The sequence below is a fragment of the Excalfactoria chinensis genome, chromosome 5, assembly GCF_039878825.1.
Source record: "Excalfactoria chinensis isolate bCotChi1 chromosome 5, bCotChi1.hap2, whole genome shotgun sequence".
In the NCBI taxonomy this organism is placed as follows: domain Eukaryota; kingdom Metazoa; phylum Chordata; class Aves; order Galliformes; family Phasianidae; genus Excalfactoria; species Excalfactoria chinensis.
This window is the reverse complement of record NC_092829.1, coordinates 21,501,484-21,518,010: the sequence shown is the minus strand read 5'-3', so window position 1 is coordinate 21,518,010 and position 16,527 is coordinate 21,501,484. Positions and strand designations below refer to the sequence as shown.

Sequence of the window (16,527 nt, the reverse complement as noted above, 5' to 3'; positions counted from 1 at the left end):
TGCTCTCAATAGGTTAAAAAAAAAGTGTATTGTAATGGCATTTTCGAACCTTAGGAACTTCATATCTGTTTAATGTCATCCTGTTAATGTAATCTCAAAGGAAATGTGGTTTTGTAATTCCTACAGTCTGCAAAGAAGCAAGCCTGTTGTGTCTTGGCGCTTTTATGTTAAAGAGGAAAAATTAAGATTTGATATATACTTCTGATGGGCATAAAAAGAAAAAAATTCAAATGTTTTTATTGGAATACATTGTTTTTCTTTTTTTTCCCCCCCTCCTTTTCTATGAAAGAAAATAAGTTGCAGCAGTGTTTGCATTTTGACAGAAATACCTGGGAGCTTTACTAATTGTACCCAAAAATATTTCCTTGCAGGGGAAAGTATTTAATGGAGTTGAAGAAATATGAACTGGCAAGCTTATGTATTCACCAACTTGCAAAAATGAACAAAGGTAATGTCAGTTTGCTTGTGTTGTTGTGTGATCTCTAATCAAGGAATTATGAGCTTACATTTAAAAAAAGAAAAGTTCAAGCACTCTAATAGGTTACTTACCATGAATCAGCTAAAATACAGGATAATGTTTGGAGACAGTAAGTGTACATTATTTCCTAATTTCCATTTGTGATTTCAGAATTTCTTTCTTTTGAGTTTTTGTTGGTTTTGTTGTTGTTTTTGTGGTGCTTTTTTTTCCTTTTCAATTTTCTGATTTCTGCTTTAAAAGCAATACAGAGTATGGATTCTGTGCTGTACTCATTTACAGTCCTTCCAAATAAAATACTACACAGCTCCAGGGTTCAACCTTTGCAACGCATTCGAATGGTAAAAATGTTGCAGTATAGAAATTCCTTTTTATGTGATGAACATAAAGTGGCAGTATACAGTGTATCCTTATAGTTATTCATGAATCCATATGAATACCAGTTCTGCTCAAGATGAATGATCTGTCTCTTCTAGGGATGAATTTTGGGTGTGCAATCTGTAGCAGTATAAAAACAATAGAAGCATGCGGTGATACTTCCAACATAGCACAGACTTCCTAGATGTGGGAAGAGGAGGGTTTGTGGGTTGTGGGTGTGTAGCCATTGAGCTACCCTTGTTGATAATTGTTCAGCTTGAGATTTTTATGTGGATTTTTTTTTTTACCTTATTGAAAAAAAATATTTTAACAGCATTCTGAAATTGGTATATAATTTAAAGAGATTTTATACTAGAAAACACATGTTGAAGTAAAAGATTATCATTTTCTGTGGTGGTTTTCTTCCAGTGTCCTCGGAGTTCCAGCCTGTTCAGCAAGCACTCATTCAGTCATTTTGTCAAAACCACAGTGAAGCCATAGAGTGCTTACAAGAAGCTGCTACAACTCACCCTGAGCCTTCAACATTTGTTCTCTTAGGAAAAATACAAATGAAAGCTGCAAAAATAGAGGTTAGAAACATCTACGTTATACATCTGTGCCAAGCAAGACGATGTTTTTCCTTAATTCTTTTAATATTTTATCTTTTAGTATACAAGTACGCATTTGGTGCACCTTACTGCTTAAAATTCAAGAAGACCTGTGTCAGACATTTTCAACAACAGCAAAACTGCAGTTCTGCATAATTTAGGCAAATTGAACTTTAATACATTTTCATTGGGGGAAAAATATTAAGATATAACTGATCTTAGTCTATAACTGCAGGCAACAATTTCTTTTTCTGAAATAAAACTATAATATTTAGTGTTCTTTTTCTAATTACTGTACAAATATGTCATTAATGTACATGAAGTGAATATATATTGTAGCAAGTATTTCTCAACTTTTTGAATACTTCTGTCATAGGATTTAACTAATACTGTCACTTCTCTGGCTCATGCAGTTAGCTAATGCCTGAGGCCTGCAGAATTGTTGAAACTGCCAGTATAGATATGTGATTTCTTTCTGTACAGTCCTATTTATTTATGCAAAATGTAGAGAGTCCCGTTTCTTTAAATAACAGCAGTAAGTAACAGGTAGATCAGGAATAACTTGAATCTCCCTATCTAGCAAGTTCTCTATTTGACATGCATGGTCTTTGTTTCATTTAAGACTTGTTTGCACACACACATATATATATATATGTATGTATATTAAAGTGAATATTAGGTATATTCTATGCAAAAACCATACTCCTGCTCTCTGTACATGTACCAACTGAAGCATCTTGAAACATTCACTTTTTTTGTTAAGCTTGTGGGTTTCATTAGTCTGAAATCATAACAGAGCAATATTATTTCCACTGTCTTTGAACCAATGCTAAGTGAAAGATGGCTATTGTTAGTATCATCTGATCCAACCCGTTTCAGTTGTCATGGTTAAGAGGTGTGTATTAGAGTCCTGCCCTGATTCCTCGGAGTTTTAGTCCCAGTGAGGGGGCCTCACTGCTGGCAAGGATTTAGACAATTCTTCTAACATGAGTAAATGACCAGAAATCAGGCTGTGCTGCTCCAGCATTAAGGAACTCCATACTTGTCATTTTTACATTTATGTTCCGAAGACTAAGACATTTTAAAATTTCACTTAAGTGCTTTAAAATTCTTGATATTCCCTGTTTTGTAGGATGCTGTGGAAAGTTTTAAGCAAGCTATAAATCTTCTGATGACCTCAGAAAAAATCCTGCCTCCTACATTTGAGGCTGCAGAAACGTATTATCTTATGGGCCTGTGTTATATGGAACAAATGAATTTATCAGAGGTTGGTATTAGTTCTGTGTATTTGACTCCTTTGACTCCAGTGCCTACAGACAAAAGTGATAACCAAATGAATAATATCAATATTTTCAACAACCTTAACTGCCTTAACAATTCTTTTTAACTTATGACATACGCTAGATTGCCTTGCAAGTTTGTGAATCATTTTTCAGTGTTAATGTTCTGATTTTAATATATGAAAATAATTCATATTTTGATATCATTAGAAAATGGCACAATTTCTTACCTTCTTATCAATACTTCCGTGGATCTTACAAATACTCATGTAGCAATCAGTGGCTTTGTTGATTTCTACTAAACTCAAAGGAAATCCTAGATTATTATATTAATTATGGAGTTTGCATATAAGTGTTTTTTTTGTTTTTGTGTGTGTGTGTGTTTTTTTTCTCTTTGTATTACTGTAGCTCAAAACAACCCCTAGATGGTTGTTTGGCACTTAGTTTATATGTGATACTTAGCAAAGCATTTAGTAATAATAAACTTTTTTCAATAAAATGAATACCTCAGATTTGAGGTAGTGGGGAAAAAAAGATTAAAGTCTTCCTGAAGAAAAGTATTAAAATATTAAACTTTACCTGTGGGCTTTTGTAGCAGGCTTAGGATGGGTTCTTGAAAATGCTTTCTATTTTGATTTGGTAAACATGTGTCAGTTGCTGATTTACTAAAGGCTCAAGACTGTAATTAGAACTGTGTGAAATGGCAAACTTTCACAGGGCACAGTGTCATTCTACTCCTGCCTCTCATCTGCATTGTCGTAAGTCAAAGCGGATACTCTTTTGGAAGAAGGCTTTCAAAGTTGTCATGTGTTACCATACCCGATAATTCAGACAACTGATAAAGTTAACTATGCCATTGCATATTATATTATATTATAGCTGATACTATAGCTGATATTATAGCTGTACACCCTGGAAGAGCCCATGACTGTGTGATGAGCAATGCGGAAGAAAAAAATGCCGGGATGAATTATGAAGGAGTTTCATGTCAACCACTGTAACAAATAACTGCACAGTTTCAGCTTTTATAGACAGAAAACCATGTACTTTATAAGTTTCACTGAAGATCATAAAATGAGTTAGGTTGTACTTCCCTGTGATTATGATTGTACTATTAGGGCATTTTAAGTCACAGTGGACTAAAGCAATAAAAAAGTGGATACATATTATATTCCAAATGCTTAAATAATTTATATCTCCCTGTTCAAATGAATCTGTTAATTTGACAGCCTGTGGTTTCAACTGAACAAACTGTTTAACCCAGATGACTGTAATACTTCTAGGCCTGTGATGCTTTTAGTATGGCTATAAGACTACATTCAAGATACCCTGATGCTTTTTATCAACGAGGGCTGTGTCGAATGCAACTCAGACAAACAAAGTGCATCCAAGACTTCAATCATACTCTTATCCTTTGTCCATCACATTTCCAGGTAATACTAAAAACTCCTGATGGTTTGTTTCCTTGAGGCATGTTAGGATGGGTTCAGAATATGACTAGTTCTGTGTTTATGGATATTTTGCCTTGTAGCCTGCCAGCAAGCACAATGATCTATATTTTTATAAAGCTTGTTATTTCTTTTATTTAAACCTTGTCTTAAATAAGCAGCTTTATCTTTTCTTTTAGCATTATTCTGTCTTCAACTCCGTAGGCTTATATGGGTCGTGCTGCTTACTATGAAAGTAAAGGCAGATACTCAAAGGCAATTATGAATTGTAATGAGGCAATCAAAATTCATCCTGACAGTATACAAGTTTATTTTTACCGAGGAATACTGAAGTATCAAAATAAGGTAGGTATCTCTTGTTGTTGTACTGCTGCTTTCTCCCTTAGAACTTAGTGTATGAGGGCCACGCTGATAGTAATCCTTCCTATTTTATTGTGGTGGACCACAACATCAAAGGCACCTGTTTGTGGTATGGCAGTATAGGTTGAACCTTCTGCCAGTATTCCATTACATGTTGCCGCTGTGTGACAGGTGGCAGCAGAGCAGTCTGATAAAATGATGTCTGACATGGAAGTGTGTAAGCAAAGGTGTGGAACTGAATACTTCAGTGTGGAAATTATTTGCATCTGTTGACATCCACCAATTCTTGTTGATAAGACCAAACAGTTGATGTGTACAGTGAAGGAGTGGGTGGTGCATTTCAACAGTGGAAATTCATGTCTATATGACAGACAACCCATGTTCTGGACAGACAGGCAGACAGACTTCTGTGAGTGTGACATACAAGCTCTTGTATACTGCTGGCAAAAAATTCACAGCTAATGGTGGTGATTATGTTGGGGAAAAAAAGCGTTTTGTAAATGAGCTTGATTTTTAAATCAAATAGCTTCAGAGAGCACTATAACACTATTGTAATTTCATGGGAATAGATAGGGGGCATTACTTTTGGAGCAGCCCTTTATCTTACTTATCACTTTATGATAGTAAAATATTGGCAAAACTTTGGAAAGCAGTGTTTCTGATGGAACCAAGAAATTCATCTTGATTTTTATGTTGCTTTCCTTCTTGAAGCCACTCTGATCTGTATGGTTTTAATGATGAATTGAGCAAGCTACTGTGTATCCATCTACGTGTTTTCCTCCTAAGTTCTATGGGATAGTTTGTCACTTAGAGATAGGTGTAAGTATTAAAACTCCACATAATATACTTTTTAGGTGAATATAAGAAAGAAAAAATAAGCCAGAAAAATTAAAGGTAGATTACATATTGCAATATGAATATTTTCTAAGCAAACAGTAAAAAGATTGGGATGTACTGACTGTCCTAACAGAGCTTCTGAAAAAGTACTCCCTCTACAGTATCTAGATTTTAGTGAAATGATACCTTCAAGTACTGAAGAAATAAGAATGGAAAACTATGAAACTAAATTTTACAGTATGCTGTAATTTCAGTAAGAATATATGATGTTGTGAATTGTAACTTCTACATAATAATTTTTCATTTCCAGACATTTCAAGCTGCAATTGAAGATCTCTCAAAAACTATTGATCTTGACAATACCTGCATTTCAGCATATTATAACAGAGCAGTCTGTTACCATCAAATAAAGAACTTCAGAAAGGTACAGTTCATAATTTTACAACATCACTCTGTTGTTAACACCTGTTCATAACACCACTTCACAAAATTTAAAGGAAAATTCAGTTAATACAAGTAGTGGTTAATCTTTTCAGTAAAAATAAGATGTATTTGAAAATAGTTTAACAAGTACTTCGTTTCAATAATAGAATATATTATTATGAATAATAATACATCTATGACATCATTAGAAATAAGAATATGGACAAAAATTTTAGAAGAAGAAGCCATTATGAATTTTGGTTGGTTAAACAAAAAGAAATTTAAATAACAAAATGAGTTTTAATGAAGCCGGTTTAATATATCTGTATTAACTTTGATTTTGTACTCTGGGATTACTTATGTACATAATTATGGAAGGCAACGTATATTTCTCTATGAATAAGCAGTTGTGTAAAATGCCTTTTTTTTTTTTTTTTTAAACAGGCTTTGAAAGATTATGGCATTTTTCTTCTACATGAGGTGAGTAAGGAAATAGTTCTAAGAGTGTTCATCAATCGTGGACTACTCTACCTGGAACTTGGTGATCACGCTAATGCCTGTGAGGTAAAAATAAATAATCCTTATCTGTGTAGAGCAAATAGAGGTTTTTATCTTAACGATGAGCCCCTGCTTACATAGAGACCAATTTGCCAGGCTTAGTGTTTCAAAAGTAGTTAAGGTTCCCTTTTAATTTGCTCAGCATCTAATACCAAACTGCGCAGTGAATCTGCAAATAAAAGACAGTTCTAGTCATTTTACAATTTTGTACAGCTGGAGTTAAGTACAAGAATTGTACAAAATTCAATTAATGAGAACAGACTTGTCCTTCTCTTTGTAAAAAAACAAAACAAAAACAAAAGAAACAAACAAAAACCAAAACAAAAAACCCCATGAAAACAAAGCACAACTTTGTCATTTATTTTGGGTCTAAATGAGTACTGATTCATTGCAGAATCCTAAGTAAATGGAGGAATCCAATCGTGTGAGCTTGTTTTCTCTTCCTCTGTGTGTGTAAGTGACTTTTGTTGAAAGACAGGGAGGGTCAGATCTCAAGAAATGACTGACACAATGCAAATGATTCATTCAGAGGGACTCCACCAGGTGCTGAAGTAGCAGGCTTACAACTTAAGTATTAAAAACTACTCTTTCAAACACGAGGTTTTTATTATTGAATTCTCAATCATTTGCAAGTTGTCTGAAACTTTTTTTTTTGTCTGTAAAGTAATATGTATATGAATGCACCAACTGCTGTTGAAAAAAAATACACTGACTGTGTTGTGGACTATGAGCTTTAAACTTTATTATCCATGTTACGTGACAGCAATGATGCCATTCTAAAAATTGAGTAGTATTTCTTATTTGCAAGCAGGAATTAAAGAAAGGATGTGAATCCCTTTCCATTAACCCCAAAATGTCCTGCAGGAAGTGTGTGCCAAAGACTCTTTACAGTTGGTAGACCTTATTTAGAAACAAATAGAAACACTGCATGATCGGTCTCATACTTCAGGATCAAATTGATCAGTATTGTTCAGAAAAGATGCTGAGAGTAAAAGGAGACTGGGAAATGGATCACAACTGGCAAGATGAGCAAAAAAATTATTTGACTAGGGAAGATGGATTTTAAAAAGGCAATTGAAAAACAGGCACAAAACTATATTAGCTAATTTAAGAAAAGAATCAGTGATTATAAATGTGCTGGAGCTGTATCAGTTTAATTGCAGGTATATCTGTATACATGTATTAATGCTTGCTGAAATGTAATTATTTTACTTCTTCTCAAAGTGAATGTATTTCTGAATTGTGCACACTGGAAGAAAGACAAAGTTGCAATTCAATGTATGATCTGAAGTGATGCATAGAGGTGCCTGTCTTTTCTGCATGATTCTAAGAAGAGTGTGTGGTGATGTTTGAGGATAGGACTTCTGGTTTAGAGTAAACCAAACCTAGTCCTTAGAACAATCTGCTGTGCTCCATGCATGCAGCAAAGTGTGTAGTTCAAACTGAATACATGAAGAGTCACATTAGTTTTGTTGGGAATTCACTGAGAGGGTTTGATAGGTTGGATCATTGCTGCTCAGTGATGTTGGTTTTTTTTTTTTTTTTTAGGTTTTTCATGATATGATTTTATGATAACATGTTTACTAAAAGAAAGGTTTTATTTTAACAAAGAACTGATATATATATTTGTATTTCTGTACATATTGAAGTATTGTGCCACTTTTGTAATTCTAATAGCACATCTTCCACATCATTTTTAAATTTGCACCAGTAGATAATGCTTCTGACAGTGGATGCATCAAGTGAACCACTCCTACTGCCTACAGGTTTCTTTCCTGTGGAAAGTGCTAAAGAGCTTCCTTATAACTGAAATGATTGCATTCAATTTTTAAATCACTTCTACATTTTTCTTTTTACAGCTGAACCACACGGAACACACTGTGGTTCAATTGTTCAATTGAAATCTAAGTGGTGAGCACTAAGGTTTAGTGGGCTATATTGGTGTCAGAGGGATGTCAATATTAGATCTTAGAGGGCTTTTCCAGTGTTAATGATTCTATGAGTCTGAAAACCACAAACATTTTGACAGTGTTCTGTGTGTTAGTAAAAAGGAAAAGTTAAAAGCCCTGAAACAGTGATTTATAATAATAATGGGATGTCCTTCACTAGAACATTGTAAGCAGAGTTCTAATGCAAATATGAATTTGGTTTACTGTAACTTTAAAATGTAGTAATTAAAATAATTTGCTTACTGGAAGAGTTCTGTTGAAACTGCATGTAGCAAAACACAGTTTCAATATATATGTATTTAACAATAGCTATTATTTCTGTTAAAAACAGTACCCCTCTGGGAAGCTTTTTTATTGTCCTGGAAAAATTACTTCCAGCTTTGTGAGAAATACTGTGATATCGCATAGCTTACTATCAGACCATAGGTCATAGAATGTGAGAACAGTTAAACAGTTATGCAGTACTTCTGACATTCACCAACATCAGAAGTTAACTCCCTTTTCCTGCAGAGGTGTAGAACTGTTCAGCAGAAACCACAGTTCTAGTGAACTGTCTAGAAGTGAAACAATGTCAATTCTCATTCTGGGTCTGTTCATTTCAGGATTTCAAAGAAGCAGCGCTGCTTAGTCCAGGTGATAGCCAGATCTTTCAAGCTATTGGAAACTGCCATTATAGGTATGGTGTAACTGCTGTGGAGTACAAAAATGAAATAATTCCTAGAATTTGTTTTTTCCATGTACTTTTTCATATTTGAGGGCACTGAGAATGGAGAGAGGGAGACGGGACTGCTTATCATAGTGACACGTGGAGTCAGTTATTCCCATTTCACACAAATATCACCTAGGATAAAAAGGGAATGACTTTTGCTGCTTTCTTCTTCAGATCAAAGAAATTAAACTGATGTTTGACTATCTTCTTTTTATAATAACCATCAAGATGAACATAGAAAGCAAATTTAAGAAATAGAGTATTCCCTTCAGTCTGAGTTGAACTACTTTTTGAAGTCAATCTTGTTTATAAATTTTCTAAGCATTAAACAGAGGCAATGTTAATCTCCTTTTTAATTTTAATTTTTATTTATTCATTTATTTTTAGACTAAATGAGTTTGAAGAAGCTGCGAGGTCATTCAGTCAGGTTCTCAGACTAGAGCCTGTTTCTGTGGAAGCCTATATTGGACGAGGAAATTCATATATGAAAAATGGACATCAGGCTGGTCTTGAACAAGCACAGAAGGATTTCTTGAAAGCAATTCACCTGAATCCGATGTGTACGAAAGCCAGAATTTGCTTAGGATACATCTTGCAGGTAAGACACAAAAACTCATTGTCAGCACAATGTATAACCTAACATAATACAGTTTATATAATGTGTGTATTTCTATAGAATCATAGAATGGCTTATGTTGAAGGGGATCTTTAAATATCATCTAGTTCCAAACTCATGGGCAGAGTTGCCGACTGCTAGAATGGCATCCCTGTCCATGCAAAATATAGAACAGTTTGTGTACTTAAGATAGATTGTTTTCTTTTTAAGTCAATGAATAGACCACTCTTTTCCCCACACTTGTATCCAGTTGTCTTGTAAATCTGTTTTTAATGAAATAGCAAGTAACTTTACCTTTGGTTTGTATATTTGATTATCTGATAAATGAAAATTAAGAGCTTGTATATTCTGTGTGTATGAGCTGTTTACAGATTTAAGAAGTGGCAGAAAATCACTCTGCAACAATCTCATTTGTTCCAATTATCTATAATAGAGTTAGCAAATCTGCTAATATCCCTTGGAAAAGAGCTTATGATCACTGAAAAATACTTAACTACATAGAAAATGTAATTCTATATTAGCAAAGGGATATAAATTATGACTTGACAGCTTTCCTTCCTCTGTTTCTAATTCCTGTGATTTACTTTGATTTATAATATCCACTTACCTGAAATGTCTTGAGTTGTCATGAATTTTGCTGGGAGTTATTTTTACGAAGGTGGCTGAGGGACTAATGTCAGTGACTTGGGTCAGATCTTTTGGCACTGATGTCAAAAATTTCCTTAAGCTTACAGATTTACCAGTATAGTTGATTTCTTACTAATGCTTTCACTTGGAGGGAATACATAGAAATTAGACATCTCGGAGGCAGGAGGAAGCCCAGAAAGTTCACGTCATGGCATGTGCTTAATTTCAAGAGGCCTAAATCTCACTAAATGCCTTTTCTTCAGCCTGATCATACCTTTAGGACTTAAACATACATGTGTGTGAGTATTTTGATGTGGGGAACTAGATATTTAGCTTTCTACCTTTACATAATTAGCCCAAATGTATTGCCACAGGGAAAGGGAGATTGGAATGTATAAGGGGGAATTTTTATCAGTGTGTATAAATACATAGTGGAGGAGCACAGAGGAAAAAGGAACCAGGTTTTCTTAATGGTGCCTAGTGATAGGACAGGACGAAAAGAGCCGTAACTAAAATACAGTAAATTCAATTAAAAGTCAGATTATCATTATTTTTACTGTGAGAATGACCAAACACTGAGAGCAATTACACACATAGGTTGTGAAGTCTCCATCCTTGGAGCTGTTCAAAACCCAGCTGGATGCAAAGCTGAGTGATCTGTTGTAGATGATCCTGCTTTCAGCAAGGAGTTAGAATAGGCAGTTCTTAGAGATGCCTTCTAACCTCAACTATTTGGTTAATCTATGATAAAAAGGGGAAATACTTTCAGGTAAAACATTTGTGGCAGGTATATTGCATGGTTGTAAGTACAATAAGTATTGCATAATTAACAAAACCTTTTTAATTTTTTTTTTCCTGTAATTTAGGTAACTGCATTAGTAAATATAAGCATGCTTCCTTATTCTACTGTAGCTTTCTTAAGTTGGACAATTAGGGTTTTTGATATTGTGTGGATTTCTTTTTGTGTGCAAATTGCAATTCATTTTAGGCCCTTGGAAAGCTTCGGAGTGCTTGGAACCAGTTAACAGCTGTCATTGCTATTGATTCAAAATGTGACACTGCATATGAAGGGCGAGCTTCAGTCTCTCTTCAAATGGGTGAAATTTTTTCTGCTCTTCAAGATGTAAATGCTGCGTTAAAGGTAGGTGTGAGATTAAAGTAGTTTTTACTAAGATTAACCTGTTTCTATGAAGCTGGCCAACACTGTACATGAACAATTGATGATTTGGATTCTTAAGTGCTATTCTATTTTAAATAAATAGAATAAATAAATAAATTTTTGAACAACAATGAATTACTACATAAGGGTAAATTTTCCCTAATAAGGATGCCTCTGCTATCTCCTTCTAGCTCACTACCACTGCTCAACTGCTAACAAATCGGGGTATCATCAACCAGTTAATGGGGTATTTATCCTGTGCCATGAAGGACTATCAGCAAGCAATTTCTATTGACCCCAACTATGCATTAGCTTATTTCAGTGCAGCAAACATCTACTTCAATAATCATCAATTTTCACAGGTAAGACTTCAGAAAATTTATACTGTCTCTATCCTGTCTTCAAAAAAAATTCTTATACTTGTCTTATTAATAAATACTGTAGGTACAAAGATGTCTTCTAATATGCTTAACTTGAAGCTTTTTTAGATTAATTTTATGATCCTCTAACAGAAAATTAAACTATAGTAGTTAGTAATAAGTAATTGCCATATATGGTAGCATTGGTATGAATTGAGATTCATAGCAGTTAAGACACTCATCACAAAAATGGAGCATGTTACCAAAATCTCACTGATGCTGAGTAAGCTCCCTCAAGCCTAATTGCTGTGTGTTAAATAACTTGCCAGTTTCACCATAACACCATTAGAAAGGGAAATGAACAGAATCTTCTGCTGATGGGCTTTGATTAAGAAGTCAGATATTACATCTGTAACTACAGTATCTTAACAACATTAAATCTCCTAATTCTGCTAAAATACAGTATGCATCTTCCAAATACGAAAGAAATACTTCAATTCCTCTTGAGAGTATTCAAAACATTTATTTTTCTTCCTGTAAGGAGGGCCCTTAAGCTGATTTCCCCCCCCCCCCCCCCCCCCTTTTTGGCTTCCTGTCATGCTTTTTGTCACATTCTGTGGGCAAAGTTAGGCTTTTGATTAGAACTTTATGGTCCAGCATCTTTAGTAATGCAGAACCAGTAAAGATGCTTCAGCACTTTTGATCAACTTGAATTAATCCCCTACTAGAACTGTATCTGTAAACACTTCAACTTGCAATTCACCATGTAAAATACATACTCGACATATGGCTTTAAGCTGAGATTGTACTTCATACAGCACAAGAAGTCAATGATGTTTGAAAGCAACTTAATGTTCCTGTTTGTTTCTCTGAGTTAGACTCCTTGCTGCTCTTGTGAATTAGTTAGACTTGGATCATAAATCCCTTAAAACTACAAGGCCAGTGGCATGTGGCTTCTCCTGTGACCTTGTACTCTCTTTTTATCTGCATCTGAAATCATTCATCAAGACTGGTCTTGGAAAGGTTGTTCTTAATCTTTGCTATTGCTGTGATTCCTTATTCTGTCTTCTAGAAGCTGTTTCTTTATGGAGAAAAGTTCAAGAATGGGAGCTGGACTATAAATTACTTTGTATGTTAATCCAAATTATCCCTAGTGAGTGGTTCATTTATTCTGTGCTGTGATTATAATTCAGTGAAGCCAGCTGTTCCTTTTTCAGAAGTCTGGATGGTTATTGATCCCATACTGAATGTTCTGGGTTAACTCTGGTAGGCAGCTAAGCTCCATGTAGCCATTTACTCTCTCCCTATCAGTGTGATGGGGAAGAGAACTGAAAGGGTAAAAGTGAGAAGACTTATGAATTGAGATAAAGACAGTTTCATATGTAAACCAAAGGCTGTATGTACAAGCAAAGCAGGGAATTCATTTACTACTTATGATCAGCATGCAGATATTTACCCATTTTCAGGGAAACAGGGCTTCATTGTACATTATGGTTACTTGACAAGACAGACACCATCAGTCTAAATTAATCCTCTCTCTCCTTCCTTCTCCCAGATTTTGATGATGTTCTATAGAATAATTATGGTTGGAGTAGACCACTATGCACCTAGTCCAACCATCAGCCCATCACCACCATGCCAACCATGGTGTGGAATATCACTTTGATCAGTTAGGGCCAGCTGCTCTGGCCATGTGGGTGCTGTGCATGCCTCTGCTATGCACAAATAATGCTAAACAGCATATTAAAATTTGAGGGATGTTTATTCGGTCTCTTACTTCCAATTCATGTTTTTGTTGTTTTTTTTTTTAGGCTTATTGCTATTATTCAGAAGTACTAAAGCTTGAACCAAGAAATGAATCTGCTATTATGAATCGTGCTGTTACAAATACAATATTAAAAAATTTTGAAGAGGCAAAAGAAGACTTTGAGAAGGCTATTTGCCTCTGCCCATTCTCTGCAGCAGTGTATTTTAACAGGGCAAATCTCTATAATGCATTAAATCAATATGAACTAGCTGAGAGAGACATTTCAACAGGTAATCTTTTTTATCTACTGTATAGTAGCATAATAAAAATTATGATAGAAATTTGTTTTTATTTCATAACTCAGCAACTATGTATGCATTTTTCTAATGCTTCCTAACTAGTTTGATCAGATATTATGATGTGACTAAATAGAGGATGACTGATTAATTTTAGTCTTTCTTCCATTCTTATACCTGAAACAATTATGTAAATTAGAAGGAGAAATTGTTTCATATTGTCTCATAGCAGCTGAACTAGCTTTTGGAACCCTGTTCTAAACCAAATTGCTGCAAGAAGTGCAGGAATATACTGTACATACCAAAATTGTTGCATGTGGTGAGAAATCTAGGTGACATACAAAAGGGTTTCATGTAGCTTATTTCATGTATTAACAAGAGATTTAGTGTGTGCTTATCCTAGAACAAGTGTTAAAAATGGTATTAGTCTTCCAATGGCTTTTGCACGGTAATAGCATGTTTCATAGAGAAGAGGATCCGAATCAAGTTTTATCAAGGTCCAGCACCTGGGTTGGGGCAGTTTCAAGCTCAGATACAAATTAGGCGGAGAATGGCTTGAGAGCAGCCCTGAGAAGAAGGATTTGGGTGCTGCTGGTCGATGACAGATTCATTGTGAACTGGCAATATGCGCTTGCAGCTCAGAAAGCCTATTGCACCCTGGTTGCATCAAGAGAAGCACCAATTGACTAGACTACTAGTTTTCTCTCTAAGGCAGAATTTTAATACAGCAGATTAAACTTCCCATCAATTTCCTAAATACTACTTATATAATAGAGAAACTGAGTAAAATATTGGTTTCCTTGCCATGTAGTAGAATGTGGAGAGTTTTCCTCTTTTAGATTTTGCTCATTTTACAGGACAGCAAAGTTTCTGCTGTTCAGTCAGTGTTGAAAGTGAAATGCATAAATTGCATCAAAAAGATAACAAAATCTAAGAAATAAGTGTTGTGACAAAGTTGCCTACCTTTTCATGGAACACTATTTGTGTAAGTAATGTTATTAAAAAATGCTTGGAGAAGAATTAGAACACAGACTTTATGGCAATACTTTTTTGACTGCTTTAGCAGGGCAGCTGGACCCAGTGATCTTTGAGATCCCTTCCAACCCCTGCAATTGTGTGATTTTCTTTACCTAACATTCTATTTCTCATTTTTACAGCATTGTCGATTCAGCCTAATGATGCCATGATGTACAGACTTAGAGCCGATATTCGTGCTAAATTGGGTTTCAGTAGAGAAGCTTTAGAAGACTACAAGCAAGCAATCAGCATACAAGAAGAGACTAATTACACACAAAAAGATATTGGTTCTATTTACCCATTTCTCACACTTTAATTAAAAAGTCCAGTGTGCAAGAAATATCTAAATATACTTTATACACATTGTATTTTCCTAATATAATTACTTTGTTTCAGCTCTAAACTAGCCACAGTTATGAGAACAAAATGCAATATTTTAATTACGAATTTATATACAATTCTTTATTTCTTAGTGTTGAAAAATAACTGATTGAATTGTTTGGTAAATGAAAGAAGTAGTAACTATAAACAAAAGGCCTGAATGACACTGGTGATAAAAGGATGAGATGTGTGCTACCAACCAGTATAAATGCTTACAGTGATGGGGTTTTATGTTGTCTGGAGCACCTGAGAAGTAATAGTTTTAAGGTGGATGACTATCAAATGTTGGTAACTGCTAATGAGGTCTCACTTTTTACCTTCTACACGTCTTCGTAAGACTCCCTGTTCCCTGTCACAAGACAATGTGCAACATAAGCTGTTGCAGTGCATGAAAACTACTCCAAGAACTTGAATTTGAGAGGGCCATGTAATTTAGACTGAGAGTAAATGCTGAGGTAATTTTCTTCCATGTAAATGTGTTGCTGTATTGGCTTTGAAGAGGCATGTAAAAAGTCTGAGTAATAGATTATGGTTTTTGTTCTAAATTTCTAAGAATTGCCTCATCTGAACATGGAGATATAAGTATGAATCAGTGTGATGAAAATAAACTGTCAGGCTCTAAATTAACTCCCCCAGTTGTGGCATACTATGGAGAAGACAGTGAAAGGAAGGAGCTAAATAGTTGCCTCAGGACGGAGAAGAATTGACTTTCATTTTGTGCATTCCAAAAGAGATTTTCATTAGGTTGTGTTGTTGAAATGAAAGTAAAAAAATGTTGTCATTGTTTTGTCTTTAAAAACATCACATTTTATTTTTTGAATACTTAACACAACACTTTAAGCTCTTTTTCTATAGCCGCTGTTCTTGCATACCTATGTGGCAACTGTGTAGCCAGTGTAATAGACAAGAAGTTTAGCTTTGTTCTGGCAAATAAATTTTGCATTTGTAATATCACATTACATTGTAAACACTTCTATGCTTGTTATACTTATGATGTTTAGGCTGGGAAAAAAAAAAAAAAAAAAGACCTGAAATCCTGGAAATTGAATATCACAACTAGTGCCTTAATTCAGAAAAGCATCTGACTCTATCCCTGCTCTCCTGGATTGCCCTCTTACCTTAATTTAATACCTACAGCAATGAGACTTTGCACTTGTAAGATATGTTATGGTTGACTGGTGTAAGATAAGAAATAATACAAGAATGGTGGAAATAGATAGCCAAAAGCTATCTATAGGAAAAACTCACCAGTGTTATGCCTTTAGTCTAGCTGGAAAATGCTGAGGCTGGTAATCTAATCTTCACAAAGGAGCAATCTCCA

General features: G+C 34.8%; 1 protein-coding gene across 1 annotated transcript in view; it reads left to right on the top strand.

Annotated features, from left to right (window-relative positions):
- The window catches only part of TTC6 (tetratricopeptide repeat domain 6), a 49,613-nt gene extending 33,827 nt beyond the window's left edge, over positions 1-15,786 (top strand). The window contains exons 21-33 of the mRNA XM_072337488.1: positions 372-448; positions 1,262-1,422; positions 2,573-2,707; positions 4,004-4,153; positions 4,373-4,513; positions 5,676-5,789; positions 6,233-6,352; positions 8,898-8,971; positions 9,392-9,602; positions 11,236-11,388; positions 11,598-11,768; positions 13,577-13,802; positions 14,966-15,786. Of these exons, the coding sequence (XP_072193589.1) occupies positions 372-448; positions 1,262-1,422; positions 2,573-2,707; positions 4,004-4,153; positions 4,373-4,513; positions 5,676-5,789; positions 6,233-6,352; positions 8,898-8,971; positions 9,392-9,602; positions 11,236-11,388; positions 11,598-11,768; positions 13,577-13,802; positions 14,966-15,141 (1,909 nt within the window). The 3' untranslated portion in view covers positions 15,142-15,786. The remainder of the gene's footprint in view (positions 1-371; positions 449-1,261; positions 1,423-2,572; positions 2,708-4,003; positions 4,154-4,372; positions 4,514-5,675; positions 5,790-6,232; positions 6,353-8,897; positions 8,972-9,391; positions 9,603-11,235; positions 11,389-11,597; positions 11,769-13,576; positions 13,803-14,965) is intronic.
- Positions 15,787-16,527: the final 741 nt, after the last annotated feature.